Genomic DNA, 19,842 nt, shown 5'->3' with positions numbered 1-19,842 from the left:
ACCAGAAATACCTTGAGTTACGGATTCAGGGTCTGTACATAGAGTTGATCCCAGATTGACCTCTTCTTTAAACAGCGAGTCAGCCTCAGCCTAGTTCGTTGATTTCGTCAGCGGTGTCCTCAACATCCTCCATAACATCTTCTTCACTGTCTTCATATAAAAATTTTTGCACGTTTTCACAGTTGATCCCAATACATTTCTTGCAAATTGAAGTACATTTCAAACCCGCTTTTCTGCAGGAGCACGCTCCGCCACAGTTCAGCTTGCATGAGCATGAAACAATGTGAAGAAGTGCATCAGGTGCTGGATCTTGGCTCATTATAACGGGTATTGGACCGTGGTCACTGTGATTCCAGCCCCATTTCTCAGGAGGTTTCCAGTTTCCCATCCTACTTTGGACTTGTTGGTAAGTCCGCAACGAATGATGATGTGCAGCATCTAGTGTAGGTGGCAACCGTGCAAGATTCAGTTTGCTTTTTGTGGCAGACTTGGCGAATAGCTGGTACCGCAGATGGTCTAGTGTGTGGGAACTGCTGACATCTCCACTAGACAATACGATAGTAACCTGTTTTGTTGCTGTTATTTCTTCATGGGTAGCATGTGTTTATTGAACGTGCAAAGCGCTGATGTTAGGTGTTCATTTTTCGCAACAATATTGCAGCACTTAACTTTTCCTTGACCAAAAAAAGCGGATGTTGTATCATATCCGCTAAAGGCGTGAGTGAACAGAATATATTCACTGTCAAACTTGTAAGATGCAATGGAAAACCACTTGTCTTCTGCATTTCCTCTTCCTGGCTTTAAGAAAAATAATTTTTCAATGCCTTGCCCCAAACCGGTCATGTGCACAAGCAGGTCAACATCTTCTCCTACAATGACAACACTTCCAAAATCTTTGGTTCTTGAAATGACAGATGTTACAGTCATAACGTCAGCATCTTCTTGTGGTTGGTGCACTTCAACGCTACACCCCAGAAATTTCTCTTTATGAAGTGTGATCTAACGCATCTTGTTTCGTTCGTTGTACAAGAACTTGTCCTGAGGGACTTGGTTCACCATCTCTGATTCAACCACAACGTCAACCGAAAAATGTTTTTTGGAACTACGAATCCTCTCAGCACTCTTTGTGCTACATTTGTCTCCCTCACATGGATAACCATCAAATACAATAGCAAATTGAGATCCAAATTGACGTTGCAGGTAAGAAACATAGCTTTGGGCTATTGACTTGAAGCAAACATTTCGAGTCCAGTGTCACTTTGTGGATAAGGTAACCGCCATCAAAATTTCGTTTGGCATATGGCAGTCTTAACTGCTTGGTTAAAAAGTCATCAGAATTCCATTTTGCACATAAGAAGCATTTCTCTTTGAACTTGAACTGACCTTTTTCCTGCGACCGACATAGCACGCCTGTTGGTTCCTGAGGATGTCGAAGGCTAGCTGCTACCATTCTCTCATTAATGTACTTCTTGTAGCATGCTGCATGCACCAGCACTTCACTGAGCGTTTTCAAAAAACGGGTGTGAGCAGACTCCCTGCGTTTAGCACTACAATCGATAAGTGTGCTCAGCCCTTTCTTTTTCACATTGCATCCACCACTCACCACAGTTTTTTCGCAAATGAAACACAAATTCATGTAAGACATACTCATTTTCAGCACCACAACATATACTGAATGGAAGCGACTCCAAACTGTTATTGTTGTGTGCTAATAGCTGTCAGCGCGCTGTGAACAGTCACTAGAGATAATTGCCTTCCGCCCGCCAAAGAATAAATACGCTTTTGTCCGCTAAAGAACAATTCCTACATACTTTTTCTTATAACTGATCATTAACGTCAATCAACTGTAGAAAATTTTCGGGGTGCACTCAGCCTCGTGATGCCAATTGAGGAGCTACTCGACCGAACAGTAGCGGCTCCGGTCAAAGAAAACCATCACAACGACCGGGAGAGCGGTGTGCTGACCACACGCCCCTCCTATCCGCATCCCCATCTGAGGATGATACGGCGGTCGGATGGTCCCGCTGGTCCACTTGTGGCTTGAAGACGTAGTGCAACTGTAGAAAATGTACGGCACCTGCATGCAATCGTATTACATATTGTAACACAAATAAACTTCACGCAATCCGACGTGAATGTGTTCGTAGTTACTGAATATGATGGTGTTTGTCCTCGCTCTGCCGCAGAGTGAGATGGTAAATTCCAATGAATAACGTGATGAGTAATATGTTTGTACCACACAAATAGAAACTGAAATAACAGTGTTCAAAAATTAGGCAATTTGCCACTTTGCTCGAAATTTGAAAAATCGGTATTTTTTGACGAGCTGTAGCGCCTTAGATATTGGGAGTAGAAAAAAATGGTAAAAATCAAATTTGTAGAGAATTTTGTGCTCTTTAAAAAAGAAAATGGACTTCAAAGCGATAGGAGTAAATGAAACTGAGATATTTTGAAAAAACTGAAAAAAGTCTGAAATTTTCGAAGTTTTTTGACTGCAGAAAGTTTTCCCAAGAGAAATTTTGTTGGCAAAACTTGGTTTTCTAACCTTTCCAACAATATGAACGAGTTAAAAAAATAAAATCTTGTACCCCACCTTTTGCAAGGTACAGGCTTTTTTTCTGACAGTTTCACTGGACTATAAACCTGCTAACGTGAGTGAAAGGGATTGTGAGTGACTGTGTTAAGACTAGCACGGGCTTGGCAGTGATCCTTGTTCACCTAAGTTTCAAAATATATGAATTAAGGACAAAATTTCCAAGCTTCCATTTCGTGTGAAAACTTTCTCCCGAAACGTAGATTAGTGACTTTAATTGCAGCCTGGTTCACGTCGAAGTACAGTAGGTTTCGCTCGGCTTCCCTACTGATGATCTGCTGAGGCAATGTTCACAGGTAGGTGCAGGTTCGTCGTAAAGGGACGGAAGGAACCGCGCCGCCGCACAAGTTTTCAAGGGGCGCACAGCAGATAGAAACCTTTACTACGCAAAAAAAGGAGGGGGGGGGCAAAGATTGCAGTGGGCATAACAACGTAAAAACTGGAGCGGCCAGTAATGGTCCAAAATGTTATTCACGGCTGAAACTAAGTTTGAAATATTTGGAAGCAATCGTCGAATGTTTGTTCGTCAACTTCGTGGAGAACGTATGAAGAGTCAGCGTGTGACGTCAGCGTTGAAGCATGGTGGAGGGTCGGTCATGGGTTGGGTATGTGTTTTGGGTGATAACGTCGGTGGTCTAGTAAGACTTAATGGAACATTAAAGGCAGAAGGATATCACAAGATACTGATCAAAAATCCAATTCCATGTGGCAAAAGTTGTTCTGCAGCACGACAGTGATCCCGGACATGCTTCTAAATTGTCCAGAAGTTATGGTAACAGAAAAGAGAAATGTGGGGAACTGAAGAATTTGGCTAAGACTAAATTACAGACGTGCTGGACTGTAATATCTCCAAAAACGCTACAATATTTTATCTCCAGAATAGCAAGAGTTTGTGCAGCTGTTCTGCGGGCAAAGCGTGGATACTTTGGTGAGGCTAAAATCTAAACCATTTTATATTGTACTTAATGATAGAGAGAGAAAATATTTATATTTATTTTCTTGTTCTGTATAATTTGTACGATGTATTTCTACATTTAAATGAAGTATATAGCCTTTATCATGGGTGACAGGAATCTTTAGACCGGTAGTGCAGATGTGACGTAATTATCCCACAGCCGTAGGAAGAGTTAGCTGTTGCCAGAATGACATTTTCATTCTTCAGCTGAGTAAACACGCTTTCACAACCTAAAACCAAGACTCCACTGCAGAGTGAAATATTCATCCAGCCCATAGGTTGCAGCTAATCAGGACAGCTTCTGTGTAGTTTGGTGAATAACAGAGAGATATTGTAAGAATTAAGACTTTGAGGAAGGGACGTATAAGAATGTTTTCCGAAAACTTAAAGCAGCGGACTTCATTTTGCAGAATTAAGATGCGTTCAAAGACAAAGTGAAACCACCAGTTACAGCTTCCATTTCACATTAAAGGCAGACACTACGATAACGTTGTTACTATTCTCTCCATTTGTCCGTGATACGAGGGTAACGTGTAACTGAACTTTCAAACTGACGATTGCCTGGCTACGATTTAATCAAGGGGAACTCCCGGTAGTACGTTCATCACCTTCGTCTGAGTCCTAATGCTAACTGAAACTGTGACACTATTATTGAAATCTTGATCACCTGTTCCTCAATGACTCATTTCAGTGACTCACCAGAAAGCTACATGAACTTGTTCAAATGGTTCAAATGGCTCTGAGCACTATGGGACTTAACATCTAAGGTCATCAGTCCCCTAGAACTTAGAACTACTTAAACCTAACTAACCTAAGGACATCACACACATCCATGCCCGAGGCAGGATTCGAACCTGCGACCGTAGCAGTCGCGCGGCTCCGGACTGAGCGCCTAGAACCGCGAGACCACCGCGGCCGGCTATATGAACTTGTTACTAAAGTTATGAAATTCGTTTATGCCCTCCCCCCACCCCCAACTTGCAACTAATGACATTGTTATGCATAGATATTTATGCGAGTTCAACAGAAAGACGTATATATGTTCAGTGGAGTCTTTTACGTTGTATGAATGGATTTTGTGCTGTTTTGATGTTTTATTTTATGTGCTTAATACGTCGTAATTTCGCAGTGATAGGTATGAGTGTATTATGTGTCCCAAGGTCAAATTAAAATAAAAAAATAAAAGAGACAACGAATTGATTTACCCCCAAACGGAAACTGGTGATGAGATTAGTTAATATGTCTAGAGGCATCGGAGAAAGTGTAACTGTGGCGATAGAAAAAATGTCCCAAACACCCTACACCAGGGCTTCCCAACCTGTGGTCCGCGGACCCCCTAAGGGGGTCCACGGCCACCTTCCACCAAATCGTGTAAAATACTGAGTACATTTATTGAATAAAAATGTGAAAATCAAATTCAACACTATTTTTTTTCGTGTGAAAAACGTGTACTTTTACTTCAGGTCGTATCCCCAAGCAGCCTTTGGGGTTCCTAAGTGAGAACGTATACACAGTTTAGTGCCGGAGAATGCGGCTTCTCTGATCGACTGTTTAGCAACAATACGGGGGTCGTTTGTGCGCCGGCTCACGGCACTAGATGCGCTGAAACCTTCTACGCATGCGTGGAGCGAGCTTTGTCGACCAATGACAGCGTTCGCTGGCACGTATGCGGCCCCAGGCATCATTAAATGTCAAACTTGCTTTGTCAGTGCACTACCTATTTCATAAGTCGATTTTGACCAGTTTATTACTTCTAACATGGATCGGTGGCTGAAGTCAGGATCATTGAAGAAGGGTGCAGTTTCTACATCGCCTTCACAACAAGGGAAGTTTCCAGTTGAAATGAATGAGGAGGGAGGACGACCAAAGGAAGACTTTACATACATTTGAACATTTTTCTTCGGATTTCACGAAAAAGCACACACACACACACACACACACACACACACACACACACACGACTGTTACGAAATATGGATGCTCCTTACACAACAGCAGCCAAATAGTGGAAATGAACAGACCATAAGCAGCGGCTTTTCAACAGCGAACAGTTTGGACGTGATGTTGATTGCTCTTGGAGGAAGACAGCTCCATCATGTGAAATTTCAATTACCAAGCAACTTTAATTAGGCTATAGTGTGTCGAACAAAGGGAGTAAATCCACTAGTAAGTGTCTGGATACAGTGGGAATTCAAATTGGATCGTTAATTTCAAGTTGTTTTCATTCATCTCTAAATCAAAGACTATTGATACTTCAGGGGGGAGGGGGGAGGTGTCATTGGGAACATGGCACTTGCATTAAGAAGCTTTCAGTTCCCATGGGTTTCGGTCTGAAATTTAAAGTTACTGTGCTCTTGACTGACTAGGGGTCCGCCACGGATTTTCGACTGAAGAAGGGGGGTCCGCCAGCTGAAAAGGTTGGGAATGCCTGCCCTACACCAAAGTACATAAAAAATGATTACATGAATTTTCACTAAATTTTATGAGTAGAAGCAGGTCAGTAAAGAAAAATACAGAAAGCCGAGTCATTTTAAGTGGCAGGCGGACTGCTAAACTGAAGTGTTTAATTTTTGATTCTGGCTGATAAGGGAGAACGTGATGCAGCTTATTTCAGAGATAACTCCAGCTGAGATTCTCACTTGTCAAGACTGCGTTGCTTCATAGCGCAAGCGCTGCTGCAGATGCTGTGCAAATATTTGCGTAGCTTCACGTTTGTCTGTGACTTTACCATCATAATTACGCTCTAACGATCCATCTCTTGTCTCACTTTAAGAGACACATGTCTAATAGTCTCACTGCAAACTAACTTGAACTAAATTCTCATACCTTGTACACGAGATACAATTTTTAAAATCCCAGATCGTTCTAAGACGAATCTCTCACACATTTCCACCGGTTACGCCGGCTAGTGGTTAGCGCACTGAGACGTGGGTTTCAAATTTTCGTACTGATGCTCTGATTTCGGTTTTCCCAAATCGATGAAGGTGAATGTTGGGATAGTTCCTCTGACAAGCACATGGTCAATTTCCTTCCTTGTTGCTGAGCTATCAGAGCTTGTGCGCCGTATCTTATGATCAAATCTTCGACAGGACGTAAACCCCTAATCTTCCCCACTTCCTTCACACATTCCCATAACTATCGTACACAAACTTCTTGATACCTCTCTTGTTGTTTTTGTTTCTTGTTATTTTATCGGCAACAATAATTGGGACAAGTGCGTGGAACAACTAGAAAGCCTAATAGAACGCCACAATGACAATTCAGATAGACAGATACATAAATGACACAAATGCTGACGGAAGAATAAAAGGGAGTCTTACGACAACTGGCATCTGTTATAATACACCATTCGCTGTATACGTACGGTTCGTAAAACCAACCAGTGGTACGAAACGGCTTATTTCGTCTCTGTGAGTATTTTCGTGCATATTTGTCTAATACGCGTCGTCCGTGTATCCTGTGTGTTATTGGTCTTCATATCTTTTCCGATGACTTCGATGCATCATCGCTTTGCTCTTCCCCAACACTGCTTCCCCTCGTTCTCGATCTGTTTTTATCCCAATAGCGTAATCCGCCCTTGAAAGAGGTCTCTTATGAATCCCTCGTCTGACTAATTCTCGAGACCCATACACAGTTGGATTTCCATGAGAGCCATAGAGGATTCATACAATATCTGACCAGAGGAATACAGGTACCCATATGTAATGGGAAATTAACCACTATGTGTTACAAGTATAGTGTAAAGCGAGGCGGAAAGTATTTTGTTGCCAGTAGAGAAGCAGAAAGGCAAAATGTATCGGTCGGGAGAGCTTAGTGACTTCGCACGTGGATTAGTCATGCAGTGTCACCTGAATAAAACACTACTGGCCATTAAAATTGCTACACCACGAGGATGACGTGTTACAGACGCGAAATTTAACCGACATGAAGAAGATGCTGTCATATGCAAATGATTAGCTTTTCAGAGCTTTCACACAAGGTTGGTGCCGGTGGTGACACCTACAACGTGCTGACGTGAGGAAAGTTTCCAACCGATTTCTCATACACAAACAGCAGTTGACCGGTGTTGCCTGGTGAAACGTTGTTGTGATGCCTCGTGTAAGGACGAGAAATGCGTACCATCACATTTCCGACGTTGATAAAGGTCGGATTGTAGCCTATCGCGATTGCGATTTATCGTATCGTGACATTGCTGCTCGCGTTGGTCAAGATCCAATGACTATTAGCAGAATATGGAATCGGTGGGTTCAGGAGGGTAATACGGAACGCCGTGCTGGATCCCAACGGCCTCGTATCACTAGCAGTGAGATGACAGGCATCGTATCCGCATGGCTGTAACTACCAGCTCGGAGACCAAGGCTGCGGTTACCCTTGACGCTGCTTCACAGACAGAAGCGGCTGCGATGGTGTACTCAACGACTAACCTGGGTGCACGAATGGCAAAACGTCGTTCTTTCGGATGACTCCAGGTTCTGTTTACAGCATCATGATGGTCGCATCCGTGTTCGGCGACATCGCGGTGAACGCACATTGGAAGCGTGTATTCGTCGTCGCCATACTGGCGTATCACCCGGCTTCATGGTATGGGGTGCCATTGGTTACACGTCTCGGTCACCTATTGTTCGTATTGAGGGCACTTCGAACAGTGGACGTTACATTTCAGATGTGTTACGACCCGTGGCTCTACCCTTCATTCGATCTCTGCGAAACCCTACATTTAAGCAGGATAATGCACCGCATGTTGTAGGTCCTGTACGGGCCTTTCTGGATACAGAAAATGTTCGACTGCTGCCCTGGCCAGCACATTCTCCAGATCTCTCACCAACTGAAAACGTCTGGTCAATGGTGGCCGAGAAACTGGCTCGTCACACTACGCCAGTCACTACTCTTGATGAACTGTGGTATCGTATTGAAGCTGCATGGGCAGCTGTACCTGTACCTGTACCAAGCTCTGTTTGACTCAATGGCCAGGCGTTATTACGGCCAGAGGTGGTTGTTCTGGGTACTGGATCTATGCACCCAATTTGCGTGAAAATGTAATCATATGTCAGTTATAGTACAATATATTTGTCGAATGAATACCCGTTTATCATCTGCATTTCATCATGGTGTAGCAATTTTAATGGCCATTAGTGTAGATTTCGCTCCAGACTCCGGCGTCCAACATCACTAACTTTCCCAGTTTCGGCTTTTGTGGAAGAATGGGCATCCATTCATCCACAGACATTCAGGCAGCTCGTTTAAATTATTCCCAGCACAGTTTAAGCCGTCATAAAGGCGAAGGGTGGACACAAAATATATTAATGTCCAGTGGTAGATGCCCGGATAGTTTTGATCAGATAGTGTACATCTCCGTTCGATAATGGTCACGACTGAAATCAGAGATATTCTGATTTATGCGAAAAGTGGTCGTCAAACAATTTCAGCGTATATCATCCGCGAATAGAGTAGGTAGGGTTAAAAGGGATTCTGGTACACTAAGTACTTGCGAATACACGGTGCAACCATTTGGAGTGAAAATCTCTCCCAGCTTACGTGAAGCATAGTACCTGTGTCTGAAAGTAAATCCATCATCAGCCCGAAAGTTTGTTTGAATACAATAATGGTTTAGTACAGATGGTCCTGTTGGATATAGTATGTCTTTGCCTTTCCGCCACCCTCAAACTGACTTACCGAGCCAGTTATAGGGGCGCCTAAAACTATTCGTGGACTCCGAAATCGGTATTTTCCACAGTGACGTACATTGCGATATTATCGACATTATAGTGTGGACGGCTTGTATTTTCTGCAGGTGCTTCCGCTGCAGGAGCAGATGAAAAAGCCCCAGCAGTTCACCAGCCCGCTGGGAGTCCTCAACGTGGGCATGAGCGTCGTCTGCTCCCTCTTTGTCATCACTGGTTTCCTGGGCTACCTGAAGTACGGAGACGATGTCAAGGGATCCATCACCCTCAACCTGCCACCCGATCAAATGTGAGTACACACGTGTTTGAGAACCAACTGCTGTAGGTTCACGCTTGCATCCAGATCGTTCTCGAGCAATCTCCACTGGTCAGTCGGCTACACAGCGCTACGTACCGCCGCCATGGTCCGTTTAAGACAGTGGTTCCCAACCTGCGGAGTAATTATCCCCTGATGGGTAAAACGTAAAAAATGAGTTCAGTTGTGCTGCTCCTCACAAAGTCCACGTATCACATACGTACCTGGTACTTTGTACCACGCATCTATGACAGTAGAACTGAGACATATGCTGTAGATCGCACATGCTTAAATACCTCTTAAAATGCTTTCTCCGAATTGTAGCCAGTTTCCGCAATAGACCAGAAATTGTTTCATTTTTCATTTTGCAACAATAAACCATCTAATTGACAGCACACCAGTAACTATGTAATTATTATTATTATTCTTTCTTTCTTTTCTCAGACGTTATGTCTGGTCAAAAATGGAAAGTGACGCGGACCTTGATCAAGCGTGACTTCCTTTCAACTATACGGTATATGTTATATTGCATTTAGGAACTTTCAGGTAATTGAACATGTATCAATAATTACGGATTTCTGTAGTTGTATATATAAGTTTGGATGTAGCTGTATTGCATTGATGTACTGGTGGATATTGTGTGGTATGACTCCTGTAGTTGATAGTATAATTGGTATAATGTCAACTTTATCCTGATGCCACATGTCCTTGACTTCCTCAGCCAGTTGGATGTATTTTTCAATTTTTTCTCCTGTTTTCTTTTGTATATTTGTTGTATTAGGTATGGATATTTCGATTAGTTGTGTTAATTTCTTCTTTTTATTGGTGAGTATGATGTCAGGTTTGTTATGTGGTGTTGTTTTATCTGTTATAATGGTTCTGTTCCAGTATAATTTGTATTCATCATTCTCCAGTACATTTTGTGGTGCATACTTGTACGTGGGAACGTGTTGTTTTATAAGTTTATGTTGTAAGGCAAGCTGTTGATGTATTATTTTTGCTACATTGTCATGTCTTCTGGGGTATTCTGTATTTGCTAGTATTGTACACCCGCTTGTGATGTGATCTACTGTTTCTATTTGTTGTTTGCAAAGTCTGCATTTATCTGTTGTGGTATTGGGATCTTTAATAATATGCTTACTGTAATATCTGGTGTTTATTGTTTGATCCTGTACTGCAATCATGAAACCTTCCGTCTCACTGTATATATTGCCTTTTCTTAGCCATGTGTTGGATGCGTCTTGATCGATGTGTGGCTGTGTTAGATGATACGGGTGCTTGCCATGTAGTGTTTTCTTTTTCCAATTTGCTTTCTTCGTATCTGTTGATGTTATGTGATCTAAAGGGTTGTAGAAGTGGTTATGAAATTGCAGTGGTGTAGACGATGTATTTATATGAGTGATTGCATTGTGTATTTTGCTAGTTTCTGCTCGTTCTAGAAAGAATTTTCTTAAATTGTCTGCCTGTCCATAATGTAGGTTTTTTATGTCGATAAATCCCCTTCCTCCTTCCTTTCTGCTTAATGTGAATCTTTCAGTTGCTGAATGTGATGTATTCTATATTTGTGGCATTGTGATCGTGTAAGTGTATTGAGTGCTTCTAGGTCTGTGTTACTCCATTTCACTACTCCAAATGAGTAGGTCAATATTAGTATACCATAAGTATTTATAGCTTTTGTCTTGTTTCTTACTGTCAATTCTGTTTTCAGTATTTTTGTTAGTCTTTGTCTATATTTTTCTTTTAGTTCTTCTTTGATATTTGTTTTATCTATTCCTATTTTTGTCTGTATCCTAGATATTTATAGGCATCTGTTTTTTCCATCGCTTCTATGCAGTCGCTGTGGTTATCCAATATGTAATCTTCCTGTTTAGTGTGTTTTCCCTTGACTATGCTATTTTTCTTACGTTTGTCTGTTCCAAAAGCCATATTTATATCATTGCTGAATACTTCTGTTATCTTTAGTAATCGGTTGAGTTGTTGATTTGTTGATGCCAGTTAGTTTAGATCATCCATGTATAGCAAATGTGTGATTTTATTATTATTATTATTATTATCATTATATTAGTGGCAGTGGTCAGACATAAAACATTTGCAGGCTGTAGCCTTCCAATTTCTGTCTTCACATAACTAAGGAGTCCAGAAACAAGTGTCACTGAGGAGAGGAGTGGTGAAGAGGAATTATGTTTCGTACCAATGTCGATAGTTAGGTTTCTTTCCTGAGAATTAGTTTTAGGTAACATTTGCATTGCTTTGGAAAATATTCACCATTCCATGAATAAGAGAAGTGTTAGAAATACTCCGTGTCTCATTGACTCATTAGTTCCAGGTTTAAGGAAACACCTACAAAAACTAAGTATCATTTATCTTTCGTCATTTTAAAAATGAAAGTTTTCAAAGAAAATTCTTTTTCATTCTAAAGTTCAGTTAGGTGCTAATACTGATGTTTATATAGAAGCTTGAAGGTTACGTTTTATACGTTTCTTCAAAAGTTTCTTTACATAACAGCTTGTCTGAAGTTGAAAAAATTAAAACAATTTTTTCACAAACTTTTGTTGTACTGTTAGGCATATTACGAAATTTCTATGATAAAATTAGTGAAAATTGGTACTCTGTGCAGACGTTGAAAATTTTAGGTCTTTAATAGTCCATTTGTAAACGTTCCTAATATTTCAAAAAAGCACATTTTTGGAGAGTGGTGTTTGAGGTTTCACTAAAAGTTTAATGAAGTTATGGATCATCGAAACCATTTTCTGAGTCACTAGACACCTCTTCATTTGTGCTTCTCTCAGCAGATTTCGTACGTTGTCAAAGTTGCCTCTCAGAAATCCTCTTACTCCAATCGTGTGTGAATGACGTTTCACTGATCACTTGTATGTTCCAGACGACGTGACAAGTTTCATATGTTATGTGTGGCATTACCATCATATATCCAGAAGTGTAGAGTATAAATTATTCTGTCTGCTTATCTAGTAACTTTGCAAGAACTATGTCCAAATGGAACTGACACTTGGTCCATCTTCAATAGACGTCATGAGTCAAAGGAATTTAAACACAAAACAGTCTCTCAGAAGCTGTCGTCGACCTTATAAAGCCAGTTTTCGGAGATATGTCTGATATTGGGTTGCTGAAGAAATGTCTCTCGTTGGTAGGTGCGCGATTTGGGGTAAGATAATATTCAGCTGTTGAAAGACCAATGTATATCATCGCTGACGACCAACAGTCGGTCATAGGGAAGCAGCGGTAGAGCTGCCCGCAATCGTAGTTCTACACTGTGAGCTGTATAGTCGTTGTGCTAACACACAGAGTTGATGATTCTATTAATGTCCGAGCAGAACATGAGAGAACCAGAATCTAAAATGAAGTCGCGCATCCGTGATTAGAACCGACACGCGATCTGACAAGTCAGTGTGGAAAATCTTAGTGGTATTTTCAGACACAAAGCAGATTGTGTTTTTTGTTAATCTCTGTGGAGCGCTGAGTGATAAATTAACAACATAAGAATCATGACTTAAATGTTAGATTTGTTATGTCCGAACCTTCACTACTCAAGTCATTATTGTAACGTCATCGACCTGAAGTAGAAACCGAGCGAGGTGGCGTAGTGGTTAGCACATTGGACTCGGATTCGGGAGGACGACAGTTCAAACCCGCGTCCGACTATTCAGATTTAGGTTTTCTGTGAATTCCCTAAATTGCTCCAGGCAAATGCCGGGATGGAGCCTTTGAAAGGACGCGGCAAATTTACTTTCCCATCCTTGATGCCACACGAGCTTGTCCTTCGTCTCTAATACCTTGATGTCGACGAAACGTTAAACCCAATCATTCTTCCTTTCCTTCCTTTTGAAGTAGATGAAAAGGAGGAGAAACACTGCGCCGTTTTTCGTAGGGCTCGACGGAATGCTTTGTCCAGTTTCCCTTCAAAAATGGCTCTGAGCACTATGGGACTTAACTGTTAAGGTCATCAGTCCCCTAGAACTTAGAGCTACTTAAACCTAACTAACCTAAGGACATCACACACATCCATGCCCGACGCAGGATTCGAACCTGCGACCGTAACGGTCGCGCGGTTCCAGACTGTAGCGCCTAGGACCGCTCGACCACACCGGCCGGCAGTTTCCCTTCAATGAGGAATATATCACCAGATAAAATCTTTATATCACCCTCCACAAACAGCATACTGGTCGCTTTGGAGGGTTGGAAATAATATGGAACTGGTACGAGGCTGTTACGTGACTCCACAGCGCTGAAATAAGTTGTGGCAGTAAAGCGGTGTGCCGGTCGAAGTGGCCGTGCGGTTAAAGGCGCTGCAGTCTGGAACCGCAAGACCGCTACGGTCGCAGGTTCGAATCCTGCCTCGGGCATGGATGTTTGTGCTGCCCTTAGGTTAGTTAGGTTTAACTAGTTCTAAGTTCTAGGGGCCTAATGACCTCAGCAGTTGAGTCCCATAGTGCTCAGAGCCATTTGAACCATTTTGAAGTAAAGCGGTGTGTATGGGCCGGTCGGTTTAAAGGAATCAGCGCAGTAAGGAAGGTCAACTTGGAGACGTAACAAAATGGCTGAAAGGATTTATCCTGTTTGAACGTGTTCATGACAACACCGAGTGTGAAATTCTCCGATTTGCTTGTGTGTCAACGTGGATTATCCAGCGCGTCTACAACGAGCGGTGTACCATTCACAGCCAAGTAACACAGCGCAAGAACGGTGGTCACAAAAAGATCCTAGCCGACAGCGACGGGAAAAGAGAGTGATGCCTTGTGAATGATAGTCGGTTTCAAACCTGACAGGAACTGCTGTTGACATTGAATACAGGCCCATTTCGATCTGTTTCCGATGGAGCATCTAGACAGGAACTGCATGCCATGGAAATTTGGAGACGGGCACGTAGTAAAGAGACATTGCCATCCCTTCCTCACAAGAAACTTCTAAACAAATTCCGCGCCTATGAAATATCGTTTCAGTTGTACGAGTGAATTTATGATTTCCTGCCTAGTAGGTCACAGTAAATACTAATCAACGGGAAGTCATCGATCTAAACAGAAGTGATATCTAGCGGGCTCCAAGGATGTGTAATAGGCCCTCTCCTATTCCTGTTCTACATAAACGATTTAGGAGACAATCTGAGCAGCCCTCTTACATTTTCTGTAGATGATTCTGTCATTTACCCCTTAGTAAAGTTATGACAAGGTCAAAAACAATTGCAGAATAACTTAGACACGATATCTGTATGGTAAAATGGGCAACTGATTCGGATTAAGGAAGACTGTGAGATCGTCTGTATGAGTACCAAAAAAATCCATTAAATTTAGATTGCACGATAAATCACACAAGTCTGAGGGCTATGAGTTCAACAAAATACCTGGAAATAACAATGACGAACAACTTAAATTGGGACGATCGCGTAGATAATGTTGTGTGGAAGGTTAAGCAAAGACTTCGTTTTATTGGCACAACACGCAGAGGATGGAACAGAGCTACTAAAGAGACTTCCAACAGTACGCTTCTCCGTTCTCTGCTAAAGTACTACTGTGCAGGGTGAGATCCTTACCAGACAAGATTGACGGAGAACTTCGAAAAAGCCCAAAGAAGGGCATCTCGTTTTGTACTGTAGTAGAATACTGAGGGGGGGGGGGGGGGGGGGGGTTCAGGGCGGAGGTAGGGTGAGTGTCAGGGATATATGCGAGTTGGTTTTGGCAATTATAATGCCAAACGCGTTTTTCGTCTCAGCGAAATTTCAGTCACCGAGTTCCTCGTCTGAATGTGGAAACAGGATAATATCGCCAAACAAAATAGAGGAAAATGATCATCGTAATAAAATAAGAGAAATCAGAGTTCGTACAGAAGGATTTAAGTGTTCATTTTTCCGCGCACTGTCAGGGTGGAACGATAGAGAAGTAGTCCTAAAATGGTCCTAACAACACTTTGCCAGGTACTTAAGAGTGAATTGTACAGTAGTCATGTAGATGTAGATGCTCAAAGTGGCACGTAAATCAGCACCTTTTCATAGGCCCAAAGACACTAACTGAAAAGTAGCTGACTGAAGGTGTATATTGTCGTCCAACGAGGCGCGGTGTTTCGAGCAATACACGACGTCGTGTGCATCGGCAGTCCAATGAGGCGTTTAATTAGCAGTGTGTATAGGTTGTAGTTCATGCTAGAATTGGTTATGTGAGGCTTTGGAGATGTTTGTAGCGCTCATTGAAATTACCGTGAATATGAACCAGGTTGAAACTTCGTGGCAGATTAAAACTGTGTGCCGGACCGAGACTCGAACTCGGGACCTTTGCCTTTCGCGGGAAAGGTCCCGAGTTCGAGTCTCGGTCCGGCACACAGTTTTAATCTGCCAGGAAGTTTCATATCAGCGCACACTCCGCTGCAGAGTGAAAAATCTCATTCTGGAACCATGAACCAGGTTGTTTATTTCAGCATTCTCGATGACCAAATGTCCCATTTCTTCCACATCTTCACGATTAGTATACTATGGACACTCCCGTCTGCCAAGATGACAACAGCAGGCTTCTCAGAACTGCAGGTATACGTTCCTGGTTTGACGAACACTCAGGAGAGGAAGCCAGCACCAGCCTTCTAAAGCTACCCAAGTCAGTGTTGGCGATGTGATCGTGGAAGGGCAACGCGAAGGAACGATCAGAGCTAAATCGAGACCAGGCAGACGTCATGTACTATAGGACAGGGACTGTCGATCATTAAAGAGGATGGTTGCAAAAAAAACTCATGAAATCAGCGGAGAGAAGCACTCGAGATTTTCAGAGTACTACCAGTTAGCGCAATTAATGTTTGTCGGAAGTTAAAAAGAATTGGGTACAATGGTCTCGCAGTTACTCAAAAGCCACACATTTCTAAAGTCAGAGCTGAGTGACGCTTGAGGTGATGTAAAGAGCAACGCTACAGGACAGCAGACGATTGGAAATGAGTGATCTGGAGTGATGACTCACCCTGTACCCGGCAGCAATCCCATGGAAGGGTTTAGATCTACAGAATGCCTGGAGAACATTACCAGCGATCATGTGTGGTGTCAGCAGTGAAGTACAGAGAAGGTGGTGTTACGTTATGGGTGTGTTTTTTGTGGAAAGGCTGTGGCCCACCTATTGCGCTTAAGAAAACGCTAAACGCGGAATTATATGAACACATTTTACAGCATTATTTATTGCACACAGTAGAGGAGCAGTTCGGAGACGATAACTTCACGATTAGTATACTATGGGCACTCCCGTCTGCCAAGATGACAAAAGCAAGCTTCTCAGAACTGCAGGTATACGTTCCTGGTTTGACGAACATCTAGTACCTTCCGCCGGGGAAGTCGAACACGCGGCAGAACCAATGGACGTGGTCAGCCCATAGTGGGCTCCGCCTCCGCGGCGACTATTCCGCGCAGCGAGGGCGCCACCGCTAAGCCACGTGCAGACAGCGGCCAATGGCCGCTCCCTCCGTTTTCGTATATAGGGACCCGCTGTGCCCTAGTCCAGCTCAATGCCCCTATCACTACACAGGATCTCATTGCTACACTCCGCACGAAACGCAACACCGCTCCTGGTCACGATCGTGTCACCTACCGTCACCTTCGTGAAGCTCCTGTCTCTTTCCTCTCAACTCTACAATGTAGTCCTGTCCACCGGTTACTACGCCGACCTGTAGAAAACCTCCCGTATCCTGATGTTCCTTAAACCTGGTAAACCGCCGTCCGCCGTCTCCTCCTACCGTCCCATCAGCCTTACCTCGGTCTTCAGCAAGGTCCTGGAATCTATCCTCACCCGCCATCTCCGCCAGCACCGCCTCCTTCCCCCTACCCAGTGTGGCTTTCGGCCATCCTTCTCTTCCGACGACCTTCTCCTTCACCTCACTCATCTCCTTTCCGAACAGCTTAATTCCCGTCGCTCCGCAATCTTCCTCTCCTTGGACCTCGAATGTGCCTATGACCGCGTGTGGCATTCCGGTCTCCTCTTAAAGCTCCAAACCTTCACCCTTCCCATTAACTACGTCCATCTGATCAGCTCCTTTCTCTCCCACCGTCCTTCCTACGTCACCATCCATAACACAGATTCCTACACCTTTTTCCCCCTCCGCTGGTGTGCCCCAAGGCTCCGTCCTCTCCCCCCTTCTGTACCTTTTATATACGGCGGACATGCCGCCGCCGTCACCCCCCCGTCCACCTTCTCCAGTTTGCCGATGACACCGCCTTCCTTGCCCTTGCCCCCGCCCTGCAGCGCTCCCAACACCTTCTCCAATCCCATCTTGACCAGTTCACCACTTGGTGCAACCAGTGGTTTTCAAGGTAAATCCCTCCAGAACCCAGGCGATCATTGTAGGCAAAACCACTCCTTCCTTCCGACTCCTTGATTTCTATCTCACCATCTATGGTCGTCCTATCGCCCTCACCCCCACCCTTAAGTACCTTGGTGTCACCCTCGACCGTCGCCTCTCCTGGACCCCCCCATCTCCGGACAATCCAAGCCAAGGCACGCTCCCGACTCCATCTCCTCAAGCTCCTTTCCGGCCATTGGGTCTGGACCCCTCCACTATACTCCACACCTATAAATCCCTCATCCGCCCTATCCTTTGTTATGCCCATCCGGCCTGGATCTCCGCCCCCCCCCCTACCTTTTATAAATCCTTTCAAATCCTTGAACACCATGCTCTCCGCCTCGTCTATCGCATCTGTCTCCCCTCCCCCACATGGATCCTGTACGATCTCATTCCATTCCCCCACCTCCTCCTTTTCCTTGAAAGGATACAGATCCTGTACACCTCCGTAAACTCGACCCTCCTCACCCACTTGTCTCGCCCATCCTCTCCCACCCCTGCCCGCTGCCGCACCTTTATTCCCATGTACCACCCAGTCTCCATCTCTCCACCCTCCTTACCCTCTCCAAGGTGGCTTCCGCCAGCTCCCCCTCCCTGGTGATGTCCTCCTCCCCTCCATCTACCCCTCCTACCAACTTTGATCCTCCCCTCCCACATCCTGTGTCTTTTCCTTTGGGTACCCTCCCTCCCTCCCTTCTCTCTCCTTTTCCCCCTATCCCCCTTACTCCACTACTCTTCCCCGGGGCTTTCCCTCCCCCTTCCTCCCTCCCCCTATCTCCCATGCCCGTGGCATCTCTGCTCTCCACGCTCCCTCTCCCACCCCCCACTCCTCCTCTCTTGGCAGGTCCCCGGACTCGTACACGCTTAGTGAACATTCGCGCGCCGGAGATCAACGCCTCGTGTTTCTGTGTGTGCTGTCGTTTGTGCTTCAGTGTTATTCGTTTTGTGCACCTACGTTTGCGTGTGACAGTTTTCGTCTATGTATGTGTCCAAGTGTCTGAACAAATTTTATCTTGGACTCTATGCCCGTGAATGGCTCCATGTATTTTAAAAAGTGTTTGTATCCGTTTATATGTCCACCATGTTTTTCTCTAATTGTCTTCATTTGTCTCTTTTGTGTTTCTCTATGGCCCAAGAGCGGCATAGTATGCTGCTGCTGGCCTGCCTGTAAACAGGTTTAAAAATAACAATAAAGTTAAAAAAAACCTAGTCCAGCCAGTCTGGTACTCGCTCTGGATTTCGTTTCTATCTCGGCGGTACTGCGTTCTGGTCGTTGCGCGTTGTTGACATTTGCCTGGCTCTGGTTCCGAGTGGATTTACGTTTGGTGTTTGGTGTTGTGGTTTCCACAAGCCTCCGTTGTGTATCTCTTCCTTGTTGTGTCGCTCATCGGTTGTTGTCAGTTGTCGGTGGTCTGTCGTCCGACTCGCCCTGTGTTTACCCGGTGGTGCGCGCTCCACCGCCGGCGGCTCCCCCGCATGGCGGCTCCGGTCCGCAGCCCAAGGCGTTCCCGCTGTTGGTTGTGGTTACTGCAGAACACCCAGGAAAGGAAGCCAGCACCAGCCCGACTGACACGCGACCTATGATCCCTGGGAAAATTTAGAAATGCAGGGGCAACGCAGCTATCTACATCTCGGCAACTTGAAAGCTCTACGGGATCTAATCGTGAGCAGCTTCAGCTTGATACGAAGTACCTAAAGGAACTTGTTGACTCTCTTCCCCATCGGTGTTATTGTGATGTCGCCTTTGGGTGACTTATTGTTTGTCCAGCGTGCTTTGTAGAATAAGACGGTTAGCGGATCTTCCCCTAACTGCTGGCCACTTACAGCCTGTCGCAGGTCATCAAGGTGGTGATCGCGCTGGGCATCCTGTTCTCGTACGCGCTGCAGATGTACGTACCGGCGAGGATCATCTGGCCCGGCATCGTCAGCCGCTGGGGACCCTTCAGGCGGCCGGCGCTCGTCGAGACGGCCTTCCGGACCGCCCTCGTCACTCTCACCTGTG

The 19,842-nt window shown here is 44.4% G+C and overlaps 1 protein-coding gene across 1 annotated transcript in view; it reads left to right on the top strand.

Annotated features, from left to right (window-relative positions):
- LOC126481402 (proton-coupled amino acid transporter 1-like) overlaps window positions 1–19,842 on the top strand; it is a 277,953-nt gene that overhangs the window by 244,289 nt on the left and 13,822 nt on the right. The window contains exons 8-9 of the mRNA XM_050105131.1: window positions 9,340–9,518; window positions 19,667–19,839. Of these exons, the coding sequence (XP_049961088.1) occupies window positions 9,340–9,518; window positions 19,667–19,839 (352 nt within the window). The remainder of the gene's footprint in view (window positions 1–9,339; window positions 9,519–19,666; window positions 19,840–19,842) is intronic.

This window comes from Schistocerca serialis, chromosome 5 (genome assembly GCF_023864345.2).
Source record: "Schistocerca serialis cubense isolate TAMUIC-IGC-003099 chromosome 5, iqSchSeri2.2, whole genome shotgun sequence".
NCBI lineage: Eukaryota > Metazoa > Arthropoda > Insecta > Orthoptera > Acrididae > Schistocerca > Schistocerca serialis.
The sequence above is the reverse complement of the archived record's forward strand: the minus strand, read 5'-3'. Positions and strand labels throughout refer to the sequence as shown.